A 22787-nucleotide genomic window follows, 5' to 3' on the forward strand; every position below is an offset into this window, starting at 1 on the left:
ACTCATCAAGGTCACATAGCTAGTGTGTCAAATGTCTGAGGTCACATTTGAACTCAGGTCCTCCTGACTCCAGGACTGTTGCTGTATTCACTGTGCCACCTAGTTGCCCCAGGAGTAATTTTTTTAAAATAGATTTTTAATGGTTTTTTTTTTTGGTTTGTTTTCACAACACCTGCATTTCCCTCTATATCTTCCCCTTTCTCCTCTCAGAGAACTCTCCATTACAAGGTTTTTTTTAATGATAAAGAGGAAGAGAAGGAAAAAAAATCAGCAAAGCCTATTAATACATTTTTTAAAAATCTGTTGTTGCAAATGTTCTACACCCAGGATCCACCCCATATATACATGGAGGGGATATGTCTTCTCATAACTTATTTTTGGGGGCTATGTTTGTTCTTTATGATTTCGCAACATTCATCTTCTATTGATTTATGTTGGGTTTTTTTCCATTTTCATTTCTGTAGCCATTGTGCATGTTATTTTCCTGGTTCTGCTAATACCAGTTTACAGCAGTTCATTTGAGTTTTTCCATGCTTCTCTACTCATAAAATTCATTGTTTCTTACAGAATAATATTTACCTTCAGATACCACAATTTGTTTCATTTCCCATCAAAGGAGTATCTACTTTGTTTCCACTTACTTTGCAAAGACCCCCCCCCCAAAAAAAAAGAGTGTTGTTACAAATATTTTGGTATATATTTGACCTTCTTTTTGGCCATTGACCTTCTAGGAGTAAATGCCTGACAAGGAAATCTCTGAGTCAAAGGGTATGGATATTTTAGTCATTTTGTTTAAATAATTCCAAATTTTTTTCCCAGAATGTCTATACCAAATCATAGTTACATCAGCTATGTATTAGTATGCCTATCTTTCTACATCTCCTTCAACACCAACCATTCTCATCTTTTGCCAATTTGCTGAAAATGAGGTAAAACCTCTGTCATTGTGATTTATCTTTTTCTTGTTAGGGATTTGGAGCATTCTTTCATATGATTGTTAATAGTTTGTGATTCTTCTTTTGAAAACTTTTTTCCATATCCTTTGACTACTTATCTATTGGGAAGGAGTTATACTGTACTAATTGGAAAACATGGTGCCTGTTCTTTGGGAGCCCCTAGTCTCACTTTTTGAAAGCTCCAAGTTATAAGGGGATAGGTGAAGGGTAGAAAGTCTCTAGGTGCTGAGAAGTCTAGTCTGATGGATAAATACAGATAGTTGCTGCTCTTAAGGAGTTTATGATCTGAATGTGGTCAGGAAAAATTAACCTGGCTTCCTTCCAGGGATATAGGATAATTGTTTCTCCATCTTTACCTTACCTGCTGAAACAGAAGTAGCTAGTAATGACACCCTAGGCAATAGAATTGAAATACAAGAAGGACTTCTGCCCATGATGACCACAGGCAAGCAGCCTTGGGGCTCACTGTGGTGACTACCCATAGTGGGATTTGCTTCTACTTTTCTCACTGGGTGAGGTGTTTCTTGGTCTAATGAGACCCTGAAAAGCTAGCTTTTCATTCCTATTCTTGTGTAATTTAGGCAGAAGTTGAAGGGTCACATTTCTTGTCGACTGATCCTTTTTGGTCTTATCACTCAACACTGCAGACTTTTAGAGTTTCTGTGCAATAGTGGCTGTGTTACAGTTCCAGGTTTTCAGCATGAAGAATTAGTCTAAGTTAGACTTTTCAGCTAAATCCTCAGTATACATTGCTCATCTAGCTGAACCTAGCTGAAGCAAGATAATTTCATCTGTCTAGAATAGTGTGTGTGTGTGTGTGGGGGGGGTAATTTTGTTTTTAGGAGGAGATATCCCAGATGGAACTTTCTACTCCTTAGAATTCTGAGTCTGTAATCCAAATCCTTAGTGCATTTAAGCACCTTAAAAATCCTTTCCAAAATAGAAACTTCCTACAGCTTGTTTCCCAACGTTTCTTAATATTAGTATTTTTAGGAAATCTGGAAGTCTGAATGTAGACCTACCTTTGGTAATGTATCATTAGCTACTAGTCTCTAGGATGTGCCTAGAGATTTAGAAAGGGAAATACCTGCCATTTAATCAGAGAAAGTCAGAATATTATTGTGTCAATAATAAATGATTGAATGTAAAATTTCAAAGGAAACTGGGAATTCTTCTATGAACTGATGCAGAATGAAGTGAGCAATATTATAGATAAAATACAATAATACTTCAGTCTAAAGGACTAAAGATGAAGTACACTATCCACATCCTATGAAAATTAAAATGCAGAATGAGGTGTGTATGTATGTGCGTATACATATACATATGTATACATATATACACATACATATGTATACATATATACACATACATGACGTAAGTGTGTTATGAGGGTTTTATTTATTTTTTAATTGTCCTGTAGGTGGAGGAGCAGCAAGAAGGAGAGATAATAGAGGCAGCATAAAATAATAAAATAAAATATATGACTAGTCCCAAACTCACCAAGAACTGGGATTCACTAATTTCAAAAGCAGTATTTGTCCTGGGCAAGTGATTGAATGCTCCCTCTCCACTCCCCACCCCTTTTAAACTATAGGTTAAAATCAAAGATCATAGACAGAATTATAAGTATATGGAGCCTTAAAGCTAATAAATATTAGTTCCATTGTAATTAAGTGTCTGATAAGCATTAAGACTGTGGAGATGGGGCTGCATATAAAGTTTTGACAAGACATAATTCTTGCCTTAAGGTGATTACAGTCATATAAGGATAAGACAACAAAACAGATAGCTATCATACATAATCTTATATTCACTGGAGTTACAAATCTAAAGGTCATATATTGGAGTTACAAAACAAAAGGTCTGAGGAGGTCATTCATGGGGGGTTAAGAGGGCTTTATGAGAAAAGGGGGCATTTGCAAAAAGTTTTTTTTGGGGGGGTTTTTTTGGAGAGAAGCTAGGGCAATTGGGGTTAAGTGATTTGCCCAAGGTCATACAGCCAATAAGTGTTCATTGTCTGAGGCTGGATTTGAACTCAAGTCCTCCTGACTCCAGGGCCAGTTCTCTATTCACTTCTGCCACCTAGTCACTCCTGCAACAAGTTTTAAAGTACAGGTAGAATCTCAACAGGTAAAGAGAGGTAGAGGGCATTCCAGATGTAGGGAACAGTCTGAACAAAGGCATGGGGCTAAGAAAGTGTGATATCTTTGTTAGAAAGATGTTTCATTTCAGTGAAACATAAGAGCGCATGTAGTTTTATGAAATAAACTTTTAAGAGGTAAAGTGACTCCAGATTCTTGAGTGTTTTGAATATTAAGAGGAAGAATTTAAAGTTTACTTGAAAGGCAAGAAGATGTCATTGAAGATTTAAGTGGAAGATCTGTGGGTAAGAAAGATGATTCTGACAATAATATGAAGAATGAAGTACAGGGAGAAAGAGAAGAGAAACTTGGATTAATAGGAGAGGGTGGATAATGAGGATCTGTATTAGGATTATGGCAATGGGAATAAAGAGGAAGAGATGGATGCAAGAAATGTTTTGGAGATGGAAGAGACAGCACCCACTGTAACTGATAAGAGATGAGGAAGAGGGACAAGTGAACAATATTCCGAAGTTATGAACAAAAAAGATGGAAACTGATTCCCACAGCTCTGGGGAGGTGGGCTTCATTGTCCTAGCCAAAAAGCATCTGTGGACAAAACAGCCTCTTCCACTGAAGCCCCCTACCTACATAGATCTCTTCTATAGAAAGTTCAACAATAGGTTAAGTAGTCTTGACGGTGAGTAGAATGGGTTGGAACAGAGTGGGCATGGAAAGACCCTACCAGGAGAGTAGACTAGGACCTAGGCTCTCTATTAAAGGTAGTGAATAGGACTGAATTAGAGTTTGGGTAGGGAAAAAGGATTTCAAGGATTTTTACTTGGATACTCAACATTTCTAACTTAACTACTTGTCATATATGAAAGATGCCACCAGTAGGGCATGGCACATCTAAGTTATGTTTCATCTGTGGGGTTGGATTTGTTGTGCTAAGTCATTCATACTTTTGTGTTGAACAGCTGGCTGGTGTTGGGTATGTCGTCTGCAGCTATAGAAAAGAGCAAAGCTAGCTGACTCTTCTGGGAATGGAGCTCATGACCTGGTTTCAGTATATATTTCTAGTGGCAGCTGTAGCTGCGGGGGCTGGTTGCTTTTGGCTCTTGTTTGCAAGGCTGACATTTTGGAATTTCTCCTTTCTCTTTCTGGAATCAAGGTTTCTAAAGCATCACCTGATTATGAAAAGTGGTTTGGTTTCTTCTTTGGAGGTAGGGGAAATGGGAGGATTTCGGGAGTGAGAGTCCTTGGTTCTGCTTTGTTTGAATGAAGGGTACAACTAGGCACTTTTTATTAGAGGATAAGGAGTCAAAAGTTCTTGTTTCTGAATCCCGACTCTGAGGTAATGAGAACTCGGCAGTTTTCACTTAACCTCTGTTTCCTGCTTGTGGGGGGGGGGGGAACCCCTCCCCTAGAGGTGCTGTGAGAATGATTGTTGGGGAAGATTTAGAGATCCTATGATAAGAAATTCTGGAGAATCTGAATGGATTCCAGAAAGTCTGCCTTATCATTAGGATAACGGTCATCATTAAGTGCTAATTTTCCTATCTTGAAGGTTCAATTTCACCCTTGCCTGAATGGATGTAGGAAGGGAAGGAGAATACAATTTCAAAGAGCGGACTTTAGGAGGTAGAGAGAACTTACTGAGGTGGAAAGGAGAGGAGCCTTGCAGCACAAGAATGAAAAAGACTTGAGAATCACTTAACATTCACGATTTGATCAGGAACTTCAAACGTCCTTATGTAGGAGCTATTTTATTTCTTGTGCTTGTACCATGGTTCTCCCGTTTTCCCCTAGTCCTTGTGTACAAGAGCCTCTGTTTCCCGAACAAGTTGGGGATTGGAGATGGGGGCGGGGGTAATAATTCTCAAAGTGTGAGACCCTTGGGATAGTGAGTGTGCAGGGACCAGGGGGTCAGTTAGGGAATTGAGCTGAGGGAACTGCTGGAATCTCTTATTACCCCATAGCTCATTGTTCTCTGTCCCCTCTTGTCTCTGGCGGGCCTGCCCTTGCGTGTTACCTGCAGCGCCCAGTGAACCTAGCTGCTGTCTATTTTCTCAGCCAAAGCTACTCATCTATCCCCAAGGGCTGCAGGCAGTGCCTAATGGGGAATCTCCTCCAAAAGAAACTAGATCAACATTTTCCTGCCCCTTTTCTCTGGTGACTGAGAGAAGGAAGAAGAGGGAAGCTTGTATATGTGTGGTTAGATGGAGAGGAGGCACGGGCTGTCAAATTGTTACTATCCCTCTTAATTTCTAGGCAATTCTAAAAGTAATATTCAGCTACTGTATTTAATCCTGCAACAACGAGGGTTGGGGGAAAGGATGGACTTGGAGCCTGGGTAATGAGAGTATACAGAAGTAATAGATGTGAAGTAAAAAGGCAATTAGCATGAACGTTGTAGGTCTTGTAATAAGGCAGCGATTTGAAAACTGAGGTATTTTTCTTTAATCAGTTTATTAAAATATCACTGAAACACGCTGCCCCTTCATTTCCTCCCCAGAAGCTTCGAGACACTTTTCAATAATAGCTTCTTTCTAATATTCTCAGTTCTGTTGCCACCTAACTGAAGAAAGGAAAGAGAAAGTTCTGGGAAAGATCCTCAAGAATAGGCGACAGAGAATGGGACGAATCTTAATTTAAGAAGTCCAACCCCCAACTTGGGCCACCTTTACATGAGGGCTCGGGACTGCACAGAGCCTGGGGTACCTTCACACCTTGGTCCTGACCAGGGTCCGTGCAATGGCATGGGGTGGGGGGGGGAGTGGGGCCGCGCTAGCCGAGTCTATGGCCCGGGGCACTCCGAGGATCACTTCCTCTTCTCTCTTCCACCTTCTCTACCCCTTTTCTTTTTCTTTTTGGAGGGGGTGGTGGCGGTGGGATGTCACACCTCCAGGAGGGGGTGAGTAGACGGAAAAGTTCAGGAACGGCTTCTGCAGCAAACTCGGGGATGGCATCCTGAAGTGGGGAACGAGTGGCGGGCCCTGACCCTGCACCCCAATCAAGTGGTGCCTTTGCTCGCAAAGTGGAGGGAAACAGCGGGCGCGGGAAGCCGAGCATCCTCCCCCAAATCCGAGTGGCTCTGCGCTGGGCGGCGCGCGGCTCAGCCTCCTCCACCCAGGCCTTGGGCGACTTAGGCAGCGACTGCAGCCTCGGGCGCGCTGGCGTGTCTGCGCGTGTCAGCGCGCACGGGCGGCTGGGGGCCCCGGGCGCCCCCAGGGCCAGGGGGTTTCCTCAGTTTGGGGCGGGGGGGGGGGGGGGGAGCGCCTCCGGGCTAAGCCGCCGCCGGCGCCGGGGCCCAGGCTCAGCTTCCGCCGAGGGTCAGGGCGGAGCGGGGCGCGGCGCGGCGCGGGGAGGGAGAGGGCTGCGCGCCGAGTCTGCGGCTGGGAGCGGGCGGCCGTCTGGCCTGCGCCCCGCGGGGCAGCGCCAGACCCTGGCGTCCTCCATCTTCTCTCCTGAGCCTCCCCCTGCTCCCGCTGCCTGAGCCGCGGACCGCAGCATCCCACACCCCCGCGGGGGGGGACGCCGCGGCGCCTCCCCGCCCCCGGCCCCACCCCAGCCCCCCCGCTGGGGGCCCGACCCCCCAACGGGCAGCCCTCAAGGGCGCCCCGCTCGGGCGCGCGGGCGGCGGGGGGGCGCGGGCAGGGTGGCGGGGGCCGGGGGCGGCGGCGGCCCCGCCGGGGCTCCCCTCCCGCCCGCGCTCGCCGCCGCGGTGGTGCGTCCCGGAGGTTACCGGAAGTGGCCGCGCTCGGCGCTGCCATGTTGAGGAGCCGCCGCCGCTGCCGCCGCCGCCGCCGCCGCCGCCGCTTTGTTGTCGCCTCCTCCGGCTGAGGAGGCTCCCCGAGCGGGGGGAGCGGGGAGGAGGGGGCTCGGCCGCCGCCGCCGCTGCCGCCATGGAGGCCAACTGGACCGCGTTCCTGTTCCAGGTACTGGGGGCCCCCCCGGGGGGCGGGGGGGGGCGCAGGGGGGCCGGGCCCCGGGCGGGCGGCGGGCGGGCGCTCCTCCTCCCCTCCTCCCCGCCCGCCCGCTCGCCTGCTTGCCTGCCTGCCTGCCGGCTCCGCGCCCCGGCCCCAGCCGGGCCGGGCCCTGGCCTCTAATTCCCCTTTGTTTTTCCGCCAGCCCGCCCCAGAGCCGCGGGGCGACCGAGGTGTGAAGGGGCGGCCTCCCGGGGCGCGAGGGTGTGTGTGCGTGTGCCCTGGCGGGGAGGGGGCCCCCCGCGGCCTGGGGGGTGACCCCCCGGACCTCCCGCGGCCACTCACCCCCTTCCCCTCCTGCTCCGAAGGGGAAGGGAGGAGGTCGGCCCGCTGTCACCCGTCCGCCAGCCCGGCGGCTGCCCTAGGGAAGGGAAGGGCGCGCGGCAGTAGCACTCCAGGACCCTGGGGGGAGTGCGGACCGACTGCCCCCCTAGTCCCTCATCCCGCCCAAGTTTCCCGTCCCCTCTTTTCTCCTCCCCCCCCCCTTTTGCCTGCTCTCCTTTCTCTTTCCCTCCTGTCTGTCCTCCCTCTTTTTTGTTGCTGTCCCCTCTCCGAGCAGGCCATCCCCGAGTGTGCAAGGGGTGTTCCAGGGCCCCTTGGCACCCCCGTCCCCTCCTCTCCTGGGACTTGCCCAGTTAAAGGGGTTCGCTGTGATTAGTGTCTGTGTCTCTGAACTTATTGACTGGATTTGAAATTGTCCTTTTACAAAAGCCCCTGCGCCGGGACTTGACCAAAGCTGACACCCCCTTCCTCTCCCGCATCCTTCTCAGGCCTCCCTCCTATTCAGTCTGGGGAATTTCCCCCCCTCCCAGGGAGGTGAGGGATGGGGGGCCAGGGTCCTGGATGGAGGGACCCCTCCACCCCTACTGGAGTCCTTGTCTCTGACGGAGCACATTTCCTCTGACCCGGGCGAGCGCCAGAGAAAGAAAGGGAAGGAGACTGGGAAAGATCCCGCTTGCAAAGCCCCCAGATGAGTCACCCCTTGGGGTGTTTTTCTTCTTTTTCTTTCCCGAAGCCACCCGCTTTCCGCAAGAAACCGTGAAAGTCATTTGTGTGGCCGATTTACTAACTGGCTTTACTTTGGTGTGGGGAGGGGGGGAGGAGAGGAGGAATAAGGGGAGTGATGCTGTTCGTTAGGAAACCGACATGATGACCCTGTTTGGATGCCCTGGGATGGATTTTTATTTATTTACTTTTCTGTTTCATTCCAACTTACAAACGAAGCCTTTAGTGGACAGTTCTGATGAGCTCACTGGGAAACTTCGGAACAGAAAGAGGGCAGGAAACTCATCACTTTAAAGTGCGTTCCTCCCACTTCTCTGTTATTTTTCTTCTTTGAATAACTTCGTGAAACCCCAGACTCCTGGAGCTCTTGAGCCTTTTAGTGAGTTAACCAGGAACGGATGTAGAATTTTTAATAAATTTAGTCTCTAAACCACTTTACCCACTTCATCGGTCTTGATCTGAGAGTTGGAGAATCCAACACATTATCCGTAGTCGTTTTATTTTTTTTTTTAATTAAAAAAAGTGTTTGATACCTGCAAAGCTGTGTTTTGTGGGTAGTTTGGGGTTGGGTTGTTTGTTTGTTTTTAGCCTTTATAAATACAGGCTTCTTGAAATTGAAGTTTTCTAAATTACAGGACTCCTGAAATTCTTTGTCTCCCACCCAATCTGATCTGTTTTTATTTTATTACATTTTGATGAGTTTGATGGTCAGTATGTGCTATATACATTTTTAAAAATATGGTGAATGTTTATTAGAGAAGAAATAATATATAACTTTTAAATGGCCAGGTGGTATTAAAAGTGACAAAATATCCTCTCTAGAAAAATCTTTCAGACATTCATTAACAATGTGTTTAATAGGCCTCTGGAGTAGTTTTGATATGATGAATGATTTAGATGACTACATAAACTTACTTGGAAATTGTGAAAATAAGAAGTAATTTGTGTTAGGGGAAAATCCGTAATTAATATTTATAAAGCTAATTACTGCTTAATACATATCATAATATTTTAAATTTTACTCTCCTAGGACAAATTTCATGTAAGATATCATTGATTAACTGTTTATTGATAGATTTTATGTGATTTCACAGATAAAATTATTTCAGATTTTTTTTAAAGGAGATATCTACCTCATAGACAGATATGAGAAATAAAATTTTGGTCCAGAATTTGTCCGTTCATATAGTTTTCATTAAATTGCCAGAAAATTGATTTAATATGGATTTGGAGGGAGGTAGTTGAATGGATATAGAAAATATTTCAGGAATTTCTATTGAAGGGTATTGAATAGGTCTACTCTGTTTAGATTTTAAATGATTTCCATTGAGGAAATGAAGGAGTAAATTACATTGTTTGTTTCCATTAGCATCTTATCACATTTATATTTTAAAACAATTTAACACCTGCTTACTTTCCAGATACAGGGTAGAAAGTGAAAGCCATAGCTGTTAAAAGGTTTGATGGATGATTCTCCTAACAGGACATTCAAGATATGACTCACTGATGCTAATTTGTTCAGTACAAAATCTTTTACCCTCTGGCACTGGAGATTTCACGGTGCCATATCCTACCACCCTGAGTGATGAAATAACATTTTTGTTTTGTTTCTCACCAACTGGAGACAAGGAAAGCTCAGGCAGGGGTTAAAAGCACCACAGTTGAAGGGGATAGAAAAAAAATTAAAACTTTGATTTGATGATGATCCTAGTCAAATAAACGCCTGCCCTGCAGATGGATTTTTTTTTTTAAGTGTACCTTACCATAGTCAGGCAGCAATTGTTGCTTTAGTCTGCCCCTACCACTGATATTGGGTTGAGGGGGTTAAGGGGGAGGAGCCAGTTTTTTCATTAAGAAGATTTCCTATGGAGGATCTTGGGAATCAAGGAGTGATTCCTTCAATAGTAGGGACATTCTCAATCATTTCATTTAAGAAATGATCAAGGGAACTCCTAGGACCCTTTTGAAAATGAGCCTCAGCAGTTCTGTGAAAGTATTTACATGGATATCTATGTTGATAAAATAGTACTAAGTGCTTTTAGCGCTCAGCCATCTTAATGGTTCTTTAGTATTGAAAAATACCTCTAAAGTATCTGAACCTTATCCAAAAGATTTGCATTCTCTACTGTCTAATCTGTTAGATGGCTTTGAAATTGTGTATCTTGACTAATCTTCAAATATTAACTATTGGTATACTGTACATAAATTTGGGAATCTTAGAATCTGATTGGGAAAAGGATAGGATTAGACTACATATCTCTTTAGGCTTCTTTCAGTGTCACCCAATGAGATTCTTAAATTTCATATAGAGACCAAGAGAAACTCTATAAAAATGTATGCTGTAATTCAGTACAAACACAAACTAAGGTTCAGAGATGCCCTGAACTGAAGTATGTAACAAAGTTTCTGAGAGCTTCCCAGGACTTGGAGGGAGGTGAAGTCAAAGGTACTAAGCCTGCTAATTGAAATTAAGCCTGTGGATATTCACACAGGGTCAATATGGGACCTTGATTTTAAGTTTAGCTTTGGCACTCTCATCAAATAAACTGGGAGTAATAGTGGGTATTCTTCTTATCCTTTGGGGAGAAATTGTATGCATGCATATGAATGTGTGATTACATGTCTTTGTTTTTCTATCCAGAAGGAGGCTAGCTAAATGACTGAAGGATTTGTGATTGTAGGTTGAGAGAAGGGTAAATAAGCTTCTAAAGTCAGGCTGTGGGAAAAGGCCTAGTACTCTGTGCTTGAACTTTTTAGGATCTTTAACTCTGGTTGCTCGTGTCCTCCTAGGAATATGGAAGCCTAAACTTTGGAGTTTGGCACCATTGCCTCAGTAAGATAATTTCTGATAAAGGGAAACATATTAGAAAAACTGTTTCAGAAATTAACCCATCATATCTTAAAGTATTTGTTAACATGGAGATACTGTGAATCTTGGTAGAATCAAAACGAACATGGTAACACAAATACCAACAAGTTGATCCACAGGAAAAGTTGGGCTTTATAGCTGATGGAAATTTCTAGGCAACCTGTTAATTCCTCAGTTTTTATGGAAAGTTGTTTTTTGGGATAAAGGGATAAGGAGGAATGCATATTGGAACAAAGCACTTGTCTAATATTTTAACAAAAACAAGAACTTCTGGAGAAATATAGACTAAAAGGGGAAATTTAATTTTTTATGGTTTTTTTTTCTTTAATCTGTCTTTGACAATTCAGTGCCTTGGACAACCCGTTTAGTACAACTTTAGGAAGTGGACTTATCTAGCATCAGATGAATTACATAATGGTTAGAGGTACTTTGCTGTGAAATCTCCTGACATATACCCCACAGGTTATACAAAAACAGGTTTAATTTCAACCCGATCTCTGGTAGGGTTAAGGGAAAATGTTAAAAGTAAACTTACAGCTAATATACATGCTCAGGACACTAGATTCCATTCATCACTTAGCAATAACATCCCTTTTGCTTAATCACCAAGGGTTTTGTGATGAGAAAGGAGGAGACATGAGCCTTTCCTCTCCTATTTAATTCACAAGTGGATGCTTTAGTTGTGTTTTATATTTCAGTGGGGGGCTAAGTATATATCTGTAGTGTAATTTTTTGGATAAGTTATTTAAACTTGGCTTTAGCACTGACAGAATAATGCAAAGATACTTTATCAGCTAGTGCATCCCTTCTGAACTACATAAGGTAGTCTGGTAGTTGAGTCAGCTGTTTAAAAGTTAGAGCAACTCTAGCACAGGAATGATGAAAGTTTGTGTGCTGTATGGTCATTCAAATGCTGTGTGCTGGGGTTTCTGAGTTAACTGCAGGTTTGCTTAACCCCTGTTACAGAGAGTATGTTTTCAGGGTCCTCCATTTTTTTCCTTGGGTTTATGTTGTCTGGAGCATGTTGAATTTTGCAGGCTGTTGTGAGTGGTTGTGTTTCTTAAGTGTAAATGTTTGGTTTTAGGCCCATGAAGCCTCCCATCACCAACAGCAGGCAGCACAGAACAGCTTGTTGCCCCTCCTGAGCTCTGCTGTGGAGCCCCCTGATCAGAAGCCGTTGCTTCCATTACCAATAACTCAGAAACCTCAGGCACCACCAGAAACATTAAAGGATGCCATTGGGATTAAAAAAGAAAAACCTAAAACCTCCTTTGTGTGCAATTACTGCAGTAAAGCTTTCAGGGACAGCTACCACCTGAGACGCCATCAGTCCTGCCACACTGGGATAAAGCTAGTGTCACGGCAAAAGAAAACCCCTACCACAGTGGTACCCCTTATCTCCACCATCGCCGGAGACAACAGCCGAACTTCGTTGGTCTCAACCATTGCAGGCATCTTGTCAACAGTCACTACATCTTCCTCTGGCACTAACCCTAGCAGCAGTGCCAGTTCCACTGTTATGCCAGTGACACAGACAGTCAAGAAGCCCAGTAAGCCAGTCAAGAAGAACCATGCTTGTGAGATGTGTGGGAAGGCCTTCCGAGATGTCTACCACCTTAACCGGCATAAGCTGTCTCATTCAGATGAGAAGCCCTTTGAATGTCCTATTTGCAATCAGCGCTTCAAGAGGAAGGATCGGATGACTTACCATGTGAGGTCTCATGAAGGAGGCATCACCAAACCATATACTTGCAGTGTTTGTGGGAAAGGCTTCTCGAGGTACTGGGTTTTTTTCTTTTTAATCCTATGTTCTCAGTGAACTTCATTTTTGTCTCCCTGAAGATGGGGTGGGGGGGTTATTTTAATAATGGGTATGGGTAAACTTGGATTACTACATGAAATTGGTGATAGGTACTGAGATCTTATATCTCTAGGTCACTGGTTCCAGTTTGGTTCATTTGAAAGGTGGTCAACATCTTAGTTTGTTTAGAAAGTGCCCTGGTATATTCAGCCCTGAATTTAGTATAAAGGCATATATGTTGCCATGACAATTGAATATCTGGGTATAGGAGCTACAGACTGTATAAACCAAGGAAGTATTTCTCCAGAGGAGGGGGAGCTTTTCTAACTTTTGATAACGTGCTTAAGAAAATCTTCTTTCCTCCTGTCTGAGTGTTGAGATTTTCACTAATTTTTCTTGGACGAAATGAACTCTAAGGCTCCTTCCAACTCTAAAATCCTATGGTCCTATTTTTAAAAACCTTTAAAATTAGTATAGTTATATCTTTCCAGTCTCATTATTAGGGCTGTAATTTTGGCCATATTTTAACTGTGTAGGGTAAAGATTTAGTGTAATTTGATGTTGGAGAAGAGACAAGTCTTCACAGGTTAGTAGGGAATGTTTTTATTTGTGAAAGGGAAAGTATCATTAATGCTGTCAACTTTTTTTAAACTACAGATACCACTTCTCCCCTCTCCAAAGGCAAAAGGCATAATATAAGCATCACAGTTGGTGCCATCTCTGTGTTCTATTACATGTTGTACCTTTCTCTTTCACAGGCCTGACCATTTAAGCTGTCATGTAAAACATGTCCATTCAACAGAAAGACCCTTCAAATGCCAAGTAAGAGTTAAAATGACTTATCCTTAGTATGTCAGTTAATGCACATGATCCAGAAAGTATAAGCTAATCACATCTCTCAGATGCTGAATGGTCTGGAAATTACCAACTTGAATAATGTGGTCCATTTAAATGCTAGTTTAATAATAATTTTAAAAAGACAGTTTCTATTTCTGTGATATAAGGCCTTTTAAAAATTGAAATATTTTATCTTTGTCAAGCAATTGTCCCTTTACTTTGAAAACACCATTTTTGTTAGTAGAAAAATACCTTACCCTTACAAAGGTCTGTTTGTATTTGGATAAGAAGAATTTAAGAAGGGTTTAAAATAAATTTCTGGGTTGGTAACTGAGCTTTGTAAAGAAATAACCTTAGTTTTCTCCAAATTTTTATCACTGGCTCTTCTTACCAGGTTTAAAAAAATATTCCTTTGTACTGTTATGAGAGGTTGATAATTAGCTGATGATTTTGTGTAAAATAAAAACCAGTTATAACAGTTAAAGAAAACTAAATACTGAAAGCTAAAACAAAGACTTTTTAGGCATTAGTTATTCTAGTTTGTTGCTGAAAGTCTTTGACTTAATGTGATTGATTAGTCACTACAAACAGGTTGGAATAAGTGCAAATTACTTGAATTCAAAGAAAAATCCAAAAGAGGAATTTTTTTTTCCTTTCCCTGAAATGGAAGGGGCTGACATCTATGAAAGAGTTAAAATCATCATTTATAAAACACAAATAGGCAAAATTTTAATAGTTCTATCTGTCTGAGTAATGTGGGCATAGTGACACATAGATAGTACAGCGTGCTTCGAAATGAGTGGAACAGGATAGTCTATATTTAAAAAAAGTTTTCCTCCCTCATGCAGACATGTACTGCTGCCTTTGCCACCAAAGACAGACTGCGGACACATATGGTTCGCCATGAAGGAAAGGTATCTTGTAATATCTGTGGTAAACTTCTGAGTGCAGCGTATATCACCAGCCACTTAAAGACACATGGGCAGAGCCAAAGTATCAACTGTAATACATGTAAACAAGGCATCAATAAAAGTAGGTGAAATTTTTTTTATGTTATATGTATTTTAAATTGCTTTTTAAAATAATGTACCAAAGATGTTCAAATCATGCTTTGAGTTCCATATATTCTTGGTCAACTTTAGTATTTTCACTTTTTACTGAAACCTCCCAGGGTTCCTTAGAAGAAGAGTATAATAGTGTTAGACATTTCCAATCTATACACAGAAACACTGGTTCAGGAGCTCCATTACTTTCAAATCTTATGTTTGTCCACATTGATTCGCAAGCCTCATTTGTTATGTATGCCCATGTTAGAAATAGCATAATTGTCTGACCACTCTTTTCCAATGAATCATTTTTCCCAGGCACTGGAAGGAAAAGTCTTAATGTATTAAAACTCAGGGAGCAGAAAGTGACTGTTGTCTTGCTGCTTTTATTCAGTAGTGATGACTGTTTTAAAATAAAAGAAATTCCAATATACTATTTATTACTACCTGATTGTGTTAAGGTCACAGTCTTAAAAATAACCTTAAAAGTAAACTAAGGCTTCTGGAATTATACTTTTTTCTCTTTTAAAAATTGTTTTCTCAGTGAACTTAAAAATTCCATCTCCCTGAAAAGGTAAGAGTCTCTTTCTCTGTCTCTAGAATGGGTATAGGCAGACAAGCAGAGCTGGATTACCAGAGGAGGTTGTAGTCCAACTGAGCTCTCATACCTCTAGGTCAAGTTTGGCTTAGTTGAAAAGTTATGACAAAACCATTTCCAGCCTCAAACCAAATGGAATTCTTACCTAGTTGAAGAAAAATGAAACAGATTTATTTGTCAAAGTCTAAAATTGGAGATTTAGTGTTTCCCGTGTGCCAGTTACTGAAGATGTTGCTGCTGCTACTGCTAAGGAATTTTGCGTTTATACAGGGTTTTTTTTTTCTTTTAAGATCTCTGTAGTCATTTGAAATAGAACTTTTCTTGACTTTGTTTTATATTTGAGAAGCTCAGCAGAAACAACAAATCCTTAAAAGATAGAAGATTAAAAATAAATGAAACACAAATGTATATTAAATTTGACCAATTTCACTTATTTTAAAACCTATACAAAGTAAATAAATCAAATTATCTAAGTATTTTTAATTTTATTAGGGTATTTTAAAGTTTAATTTTTAATGTGCTTCCTTATGGTCAAGAAAAGGCATAGTTAAACATTTTGATAAACAGATGATTACTACTAACAATTGTTCATTAAATTCCCTTTAAAAGATATTATCAGCATTTTAAAATAGTAAAGGAGCTTTTTTGGATTGTTTCGTCTGGGTTTCTCCAATGTCCCTGCTTTCCTGTTTTGTGTTTGTTTCTTATCTTTTGGCTGATATGGTCATTAGCCATAGAAGAGATGAGCTTTGAAGGAAGCTATCTGAACAAACTGCAAAGATCATGAAGAGTAATATAAGTGGGTATTAGTATCCAAGAGTGTCTCTTTAGGAGTTTTGAAACAAAACAAAACTTTTCAAGGTGACTTTTATGTTTTGTGTTTGTATTTAATTGGAGTAGCTTGTATGAATGAAGAGACCAGCAACCAGAAGCAGCAGCAACAGCAGCAGCATGTGACCAGCTGGCCAGGGAAGCAGGTAGAGACACTGAGATTGTGGGAAGAAGCTGTCAAGGCAAGGAAGAAAGGTAAGAAGAGGTTTATAGCATCTCATATGTTGATAGAGAAGTGTTTTAATTTAGTATGTCAAATAATCAAAATAAGAGATTATGTATAGAGAAGAGGGTTAAGTTTGTGGACTATAAAACATGCAAAAAAATCCTGGCAAAGTTTTATTTTTGACAGTAAAGTATCTGAATAACTCATTCCTTATTGGAAAACTGGAATCTCTATGTCTTTCTGGGTTTCTTTAGTCTGTATTTGTTATAAATTTGGAGCCAAATTTGTTTCTTGGATAGATGCTCAATAGCTTTCCTTCTTTGTTATCTAAGAACTGAATTTGGCCGTCAACAGTCTTGCATTTTTGTCTGCTTTTTTCTTTAAAAAACATCCTCATTTTTAGTGTTGGATGACACATCATTGTTGTGCTTTTGTCAGTCATTGGATAATTCATTTCCTTTGTGTCCCATCTTTCCACTATATCCCTTCCTGTTCTGGCCTCTCTGTATCTCTTCCCCTCTTCCCGCTATCAATCATAGCGCTGATTTCTTTCCTCTTCAGGGTTTTTATGTTAGTATTGTTATTCAGTAGGACTCTAGGATCAGCATAAAATATCCCTCAGTTCAAAAACTTATTGTAATAGAAGAAAATTGAGCATCATTTGATTTTTCTCTTGGGTATATCATGTTAAAGAAATCAGTTAAAAAAAAAACCTCAAGGGATTGTGGAACTGAATGTTGTAAACTAAAAGTAAATAAATAAATTTTTAAAAAAAGAATCAGTTAAAGTACCAATTGCTCAGTATAACTGTTCAGCTTACTGGTCACAGCTTTGACTTCTGATCTGTCTTGGAGCTACTTCAGATAAACATATTTGTCAGCATATTTCCAATTTCTGAGATATTTTCCTTTACCCTGTGGCAGGTTTATAAACTCCTACCTTTCCTCCAGTCCCATTACTTTTTTTTTTCCTTTTTGGAGGGGAGAAGGCAGGGCAATTGGGGTTAAGTGACTTGACCAAGGTCACACTGCTAGTGTGTCAAGTGTCTGAGGCTGGATTTGAACTCAGGTCCTCCTGACTTCAGGGCTGGTGCTCTATTCACTGTGCCACCCAGCTGCCGCCTCCCCCCAATTACTTTTAATTTGTTAGAAATTCCCTGCATGTGTTGCTCCACTGTAATGTCCTGTGTCCTGTAGTTTCTTCCCTCCTTTGCTTTTCTGTAGGGTGGCTGCTCTCCCTTCCCTCAGATCCCTTCTAAACATCTAATGATTTCACTAAAGATAGTGGAGATAGTATCCTTTTTGATACATCCAATGGCAATGGAGAAAAAGAATGCAGCATTCCAGACAGGCCTTCCTCAAGTGCTGTTTGTTCCTGTCTTCCAAATGTAATTATTTGTCATTGTTTTGACAGATTGCTAGTGATGGAAATAGATGAGTTGGGGGTGAGGGAGGAATATTTATATTATGATGCTAATTAATGCAAGCATTATAAAGTGGCTGCTTACTAGTTGAAAAAATTATATTCAGAGAGCAGTTTATTTAGAGGTCAAGGGGTCATAAATGTTAATTGAGTCATATTAAAAGGACACTGTCAGGCTTGAGAAATAAAGACCCTAACAAGTACTTTTCGTAAGACAATATCAGAGTGAATACATCTTAAATAGCTACGTCACCACCTCTTCTGTTAGATATTATATTTCACTTTGCTTATATAATAACTTAACTGTTTAGACTTTTCCTTTGACCCCCATGAAACAAAATGCTATTGTGTTCCCATTCGTTGCACACTGCCTGTAGATGTCAGAAAACTCTGTATCCATGTTCAACTTTGTAACATTTGAGAGACTAGGGGAACCTTGATAAGTTTAGGGCATCAACTAAATTAACAGTGTGCCTTTAAGTAGTGGGGCTAATGTTAGAGCAAAGAACATAATAAAGTGAGTAGAGAATTTGTGCAGCCTGTATTGAATTAACCAGGGAATGACTGCTTATTAACTCTTTCATGGACAAAGTATCCATACTCTGACATGGCCCACTTGTAGAACAAGTGTGCAAACACCATATTTAGTCTCAAATTCATTTTAGCTTCAGTCTACCCTTTTTCATTTTGTTAGCCACGTCACTGGTAGCCCACCCATAACCCTCTTAGGAGTTCTGTGCTCTGGCTAACCAGCAGGTGGTGCTGATTTTTGTGGGGGTGAGTGTTGGGTTATCTTCCAAGGGAAATTTTTCTTAAGAAGTGTCCAGCCACAGCTGGATCAGGGAAGGACCAGGAACCCTCCAGCTCACTGGCGGGTCTCCTTGTCTGGGCCACTGGTTAATCCTTTTCTGTATGCTTGGTGGTATGTGTAATGTGTGCAAGTATATTGTGTTAGGATAAAACTAGCCTATTAAGTTAATATATAAATAATATGGGAAATGAGAGTGGGGTTGGAGAGGGGGCGGGGCATAGATCTAAGGGCAAAGTAGTATGTTTTTTTTTTTAACATACTTAAGAAACTTAATTGTAATCAGGTATATTTAGCAGAAATTATTTTTCTAAGACTGAAATAAGCAGATAATTACTGAAACAGCTTTGCTTATCAGTCCCTAATAACGGCTTTTTAAAACCTTCACAGAATGTCAGTTCACCTTTGAGAAGGCTATAGAGTACGTACCATTCGGTATGTACACACTCTCTCCACTACTTACAATGTGCCTCATGAGAGGATTTTTCTGATTGTACGATACGATACTGTGTAACCAACGGCCCAGCTCTGTGTAAACCAGCCCCTCTCGCCTGCTGGTGGTTGGCTCTTCCCAGGAAAGCGTTTAGAATTCAGACGAACTGCATGAAGTGATAGTGAGAATACTTAGCCCTACTGCGGTGCCTCTGCCCCCCAGAGTGCCATGCAGAAGTTAACTCATCCTCACACCACCACTGTGAGGTAGGTAAGTAAGTTTGACACCCCCCTTGTGGGGGGAATCCTAGACTGAAAGACTGAGCAACTTGCCTAAGTCCTAAAGGGAGTTAGTATCAGAGACAAGATTAGTACTCTGGAGTTCCTTCCTCCCCAGTCCTGTGCTCAGAAGGCACCTCTGTCATATTGACTTCTTGGTTGAAAAAATGTTATTATTTAACTTATTAAATACTCATGACTTTTGATTTTTAAAAATTGATTTAGAAGATTTTTTGAAATTTCATTTGTGGTTTTGAGAGTCTAAAGGTATTTTTGTCTTCTCATTTTTAGAAGCTGCTAACCTGTGCCAAACCTCCACGGCTGCTACGACACCTGTGACTCTTACTACTCCATTTAATATAACTTCCTCTGTGTCGTCTGGGACGATGTCAAACCCAGTCACAGTGGCAGCTGCAATGAGCATGAGAAGTCCAGTAAATGTTTCAAGTGCAGTTAATATAACAAGCCCAATGAATATAGGGCACCCTGTAACTATAACCAGTCCACTATCCATGACCTCTCCACTAACACTCACCACCCCAGTCAATCTCCCCACCCCAGTCACTGCCCCAGTGAATATAGCACACCCAGTCACTATCACATCTCCAATGAATCTACCCACACCAATGACATTAGCTGCCCCACTAAATATAGCAATGAGACCTGTAGAGAGCATGCCTTTCTTACCCCAAGCTTTGCCTACATCACCACCTTGGTAAACAGTGTTATTAAAAAAAAAAGTTAAAGTAAATATTTACCAGCAACATTTTTTAGTTTATTAAAGCAAAAGTCAAACCAAGAAATTGGGAGATCTTATTACACTAGTTAATAAAAGACTAAGTAGCATTTTTTTCCAATTTGGGATTTTTCAAAGTAGGGTGTGTAAAGTGATCACTGGACCACTTATGTTTAAGCAGGTTTTTCCTTTAGCTCACAGCAATGCTGAAATGGAATAGTAATTAATGACATGAAATACCACAAATAAAATCAGACATATGAAGTGAAACACACATGTGCAAAAAAGTAGCATTACTGTTTTTATCCCGGAAATTATCCTGACTAGGAAATCATTTTACTTTAAACACTAGCAGAACTCTTCCTCTCCCAAATAGGGTGGATGGCTGATTTTTAACCTGCCACTTATGAGAGCTAGTGTAGAATTATCTACATTTAATGTTTTTATGAGTAAATGCATTACATTGTCATAATAAAATGCATTTCAGAGAATATGCATTTTACCTTTGGGAATATGTTAATTTCAGGCAGCATTCCCTATGGGAAAGGTGATACCAGCTCTGATATGCAAAGCATATGATAATTTATCATTCTAACTTCAACATATAATAGGGATTGTGACCTGATATTTGGAGATGTAAATATTGCTCAGCATATTAATCCTGATGGAGTATAGCATTGTAGTTGACTTTTTAATAAAAAAAAAAAAAAGACAAAAACAAAAATTGTGTTTGGTAAGGAAAGGCTGCTCCTGAAGAGGAGACAAAAGTATGTGGACAGGGAGGCTCCTGGCCTGCCTAGACCTCTGGGACTCTTATTCAAGAGCCAAGGAGTGCTTTGGAATACTTAAGAAATATTGCTTTAAAATTGGAAGACGCTGGAGGCACTTAGATGTGATGTATATGCCCCCCTCTCTCCCAATCAGAACCTGTTGATATTGCAACAGGGACAGATGTGTTAGTTGCTCACTAGAAGTTTTGTCTTATATTAAATTGTATACAGTTTTTATTCTAACCACTAACTAGGTAGTATGCCCCTTCAGGACAAGCAGAGTGTGTGTCTTTTTTTTTTTCTCTTTCTCTGTTTTCTTAATCAAGTGTTGTGCAGATCTGTTGACTTTTGTAAATATTTACAACATCATCACTTTTTTCCTTAATTTTTCCTTTTTTTTTTTTAATTAAAGAAAACACTTCTATCAACTTTGTGGTGTTTTCAGGGAGGCAGCTGTCTGAGCTCCCTGCAGAAACCCTGCAATGATCACACACGTTGAGACATGTGCTTTTTGTTTCTTAGCAGAATGTTTTTTCTGTACATAAGGTAGAAACCAAAAGCTAGGAAAACAGATACTCTTTAGATCATCATGCCACACATTAATGTTTTAAAAACATTGTTTAAAAGAAAATCCAAAACCAAGACTCTACACGATCCTTTTTTTTTAAGTTGCAATTTGTGTGTGTTTTGTTTTTTTGTTTTTAATCTTGCAGTTAAGAGAAATGGAAATTAGTTGTGTTAATCTTGCAGAATGTTTGCAGGACTATCAAACTGGACGACTTCCGTTTGTACCCCTCTGTGTCAGTCCAAACATCAAAATACCTTGCTTTCTGAGGCAGACTTCCTACATCAGGGACAGGTATCTGTGTCATTATACAAAACAGTTCTAGGGGGTTGAACTACATAGTAAAAAAAAAATAAATAAAATAAATAGAACTTAGTGTAAAATAATTTTATAAATGATCTTTTGTACTTTAGGACATTAAATTGTACAACTTTTGTATATATAAAAGCTTAGGAACTTTCTGTTTAGCAGGAAGGCAACACATTCCTACACTTTTAATGTATATGTTTGTTATAATGTCCATGTAAACATATGCCCTATGTTTGTGCCTTTTTAATTAGTTTGTCTCAATAAACAAAATGTAGAGAAAAATATGTAGCTATGACTTTGTTACAACTGTTCTTATCCACAGTTCAAAGATCTGTTTGTTTTTAATATGTAGAGCATTATGTGTGGACTACTGGAAGGACTAAAGCAGGGAAGGCCCATGTTCAGCCCTGCTGAGGTCTGTAATGGGCTGCCCAATGGCCACACCTGGGGAGCAAGCTCAAGTCCCAGCATGCAGTCCTGAAGCTCTGCTGCTGGCATCTGTCAGCTTTATGGGCAGGCCTCCCCCAGGAAAAGAGGCTTGGGGAGGGAAGCAACAGAGGCCTCTGACAATTTATGAAGCTTCAGGCTTCCTTGAGAGTGGCCCCCAGGTTAGCAGTCCTTAGTTAGGAAAGGGTTAGGCCCCCCTTGGGCTAGAATGTGGTCATTTGAATCCTGAGAGTATTAGTTCTTTAAAAAAAAAAAGTGGAGATATTTACTAGAAATGATTGTTTTATCAACTCATTGTATAATAAACAGGAGTGAGACTTCATTGTATGACTTCAGTTAAAATGCTATTTCGTATGCACTCTTTATTCACTTAAGAAGCTTGTCGGCAATAATAAAACCACATTGTGTCTTTTTGGGGGAGTGGGAGAGGCAAAGGTGGGGTAGAGTGGAGAGCATAGAGAAGGGGGATGGATGCACAGAGAAGGGAATGTGATGGAATTTACCAGTGTGTTGGTGCCCAAGTTGAGTTTCTACTGCTGATGAACTGACTCAACTGAGTGACGAAGGCCTGATTGACAGTGTTTTATGAGAAGGCAGTGTGTGTTCTTCCTTTTGGGTTGTAACCTAGTTGAGCTCCCCTTATCAGATTGGCAGCTAAACAGTTGTATTAGATAATCCTCAAATCTGACATCCAGCCTGTTACGCTCTAGGGCTCGCTGCTTGGCCTGTGATCGCTTTTTATTGTGTATCCATTTCCCTCCTAAGGTGTGCTCCTAAATGAAGGTTTCTATGTACACAGATGATTTTACCTGTCAATACCAGCACTGTATTACTAAC

General features: G+C 41.1%; 1 protein-coding gene across 7 annotated transcripts; it reads left to right on the plus strand.

Moving 5' to 3' along the window:
* Positions 1-6819: 6819 nt before the first annotated feature.
* VEZF1 (vascular endothelial zinc finger 1) lies at positions 6820-21785 on the plus strand. Of its 7 annotated transcripts, none has more exons than XM_069067429.1 (7): positions 6820-6981; positions 11988-12682; positions 13463-13526; positions 14372-14573; positions 16083-16211; positions 18803-18847; positions 19415-21785. In XM_069067429.1, the coding sequence occupies exons 1-7, from the start codon at positions 6949-6951 to the stop codon at positions 19840-19842; spliced, it is 1596 nt and encodes a 531-aa protein (XP_068923530.1). In that variant the 5' UTR covers positions 6820-6948; the 3' UTR covers positions 19843-21785. The 7 variants fall into 7 exon arrangements, with proteins under 7 accessions (XP_068923530.1, XP_068923531.1, XP_068923532.1 ...); XM_069067430.1 differs by having other exon boundaries at positions 6824-6981; positions 16086-16211; XM_069067431.1 differs by having other exon boundaries at positions 6824-6981; positions 14390-14573.
* Positions 21786-22787: the final 1002 nt, after the last annotated feature.

The sequence above is a fragment of the Petaurus breviceps genome, unplaced genomic scaffold (assembly GCF_028583685.1).
Source record: "Petaurus breviceps papuanus isolate PSGF00001 unplaced genomic scaffold, PetGlider_PUasm1.0 90750, whole genome shotgun sequence".
Taxonomy (NCBI): Eukaryota; Metazoa; Chordata; class Mammalia; order Diprotodontia; family Petauridae; genus Petaurus; species Petaurus breviceps.

Excerpts from the sequence above, each read along its gene's own strand:
- VEZF1 (XM_069067429.1), top strand. The coding sequence starts at position 6,949 with ATGGAGGCCAACTGGACCGCGTTCCTGTTCCAG. Across the intron at positions 12,683-13,462 it reads TGTGGGAAAGGCTTCTCGAG|GCCTGACCATTTAAGCTGTC; the intron begins GTACTGGGTTTT and ends TCTCTTTCACAG. Across the intron at positions 13,527-14,371 it reads AAAGACCCTTCAAATGCCAA|TTTTCCTCCCTCATGCAGAC; the intron begins GTAAGAGTTAAA and ends ATTTAAAAAAAG.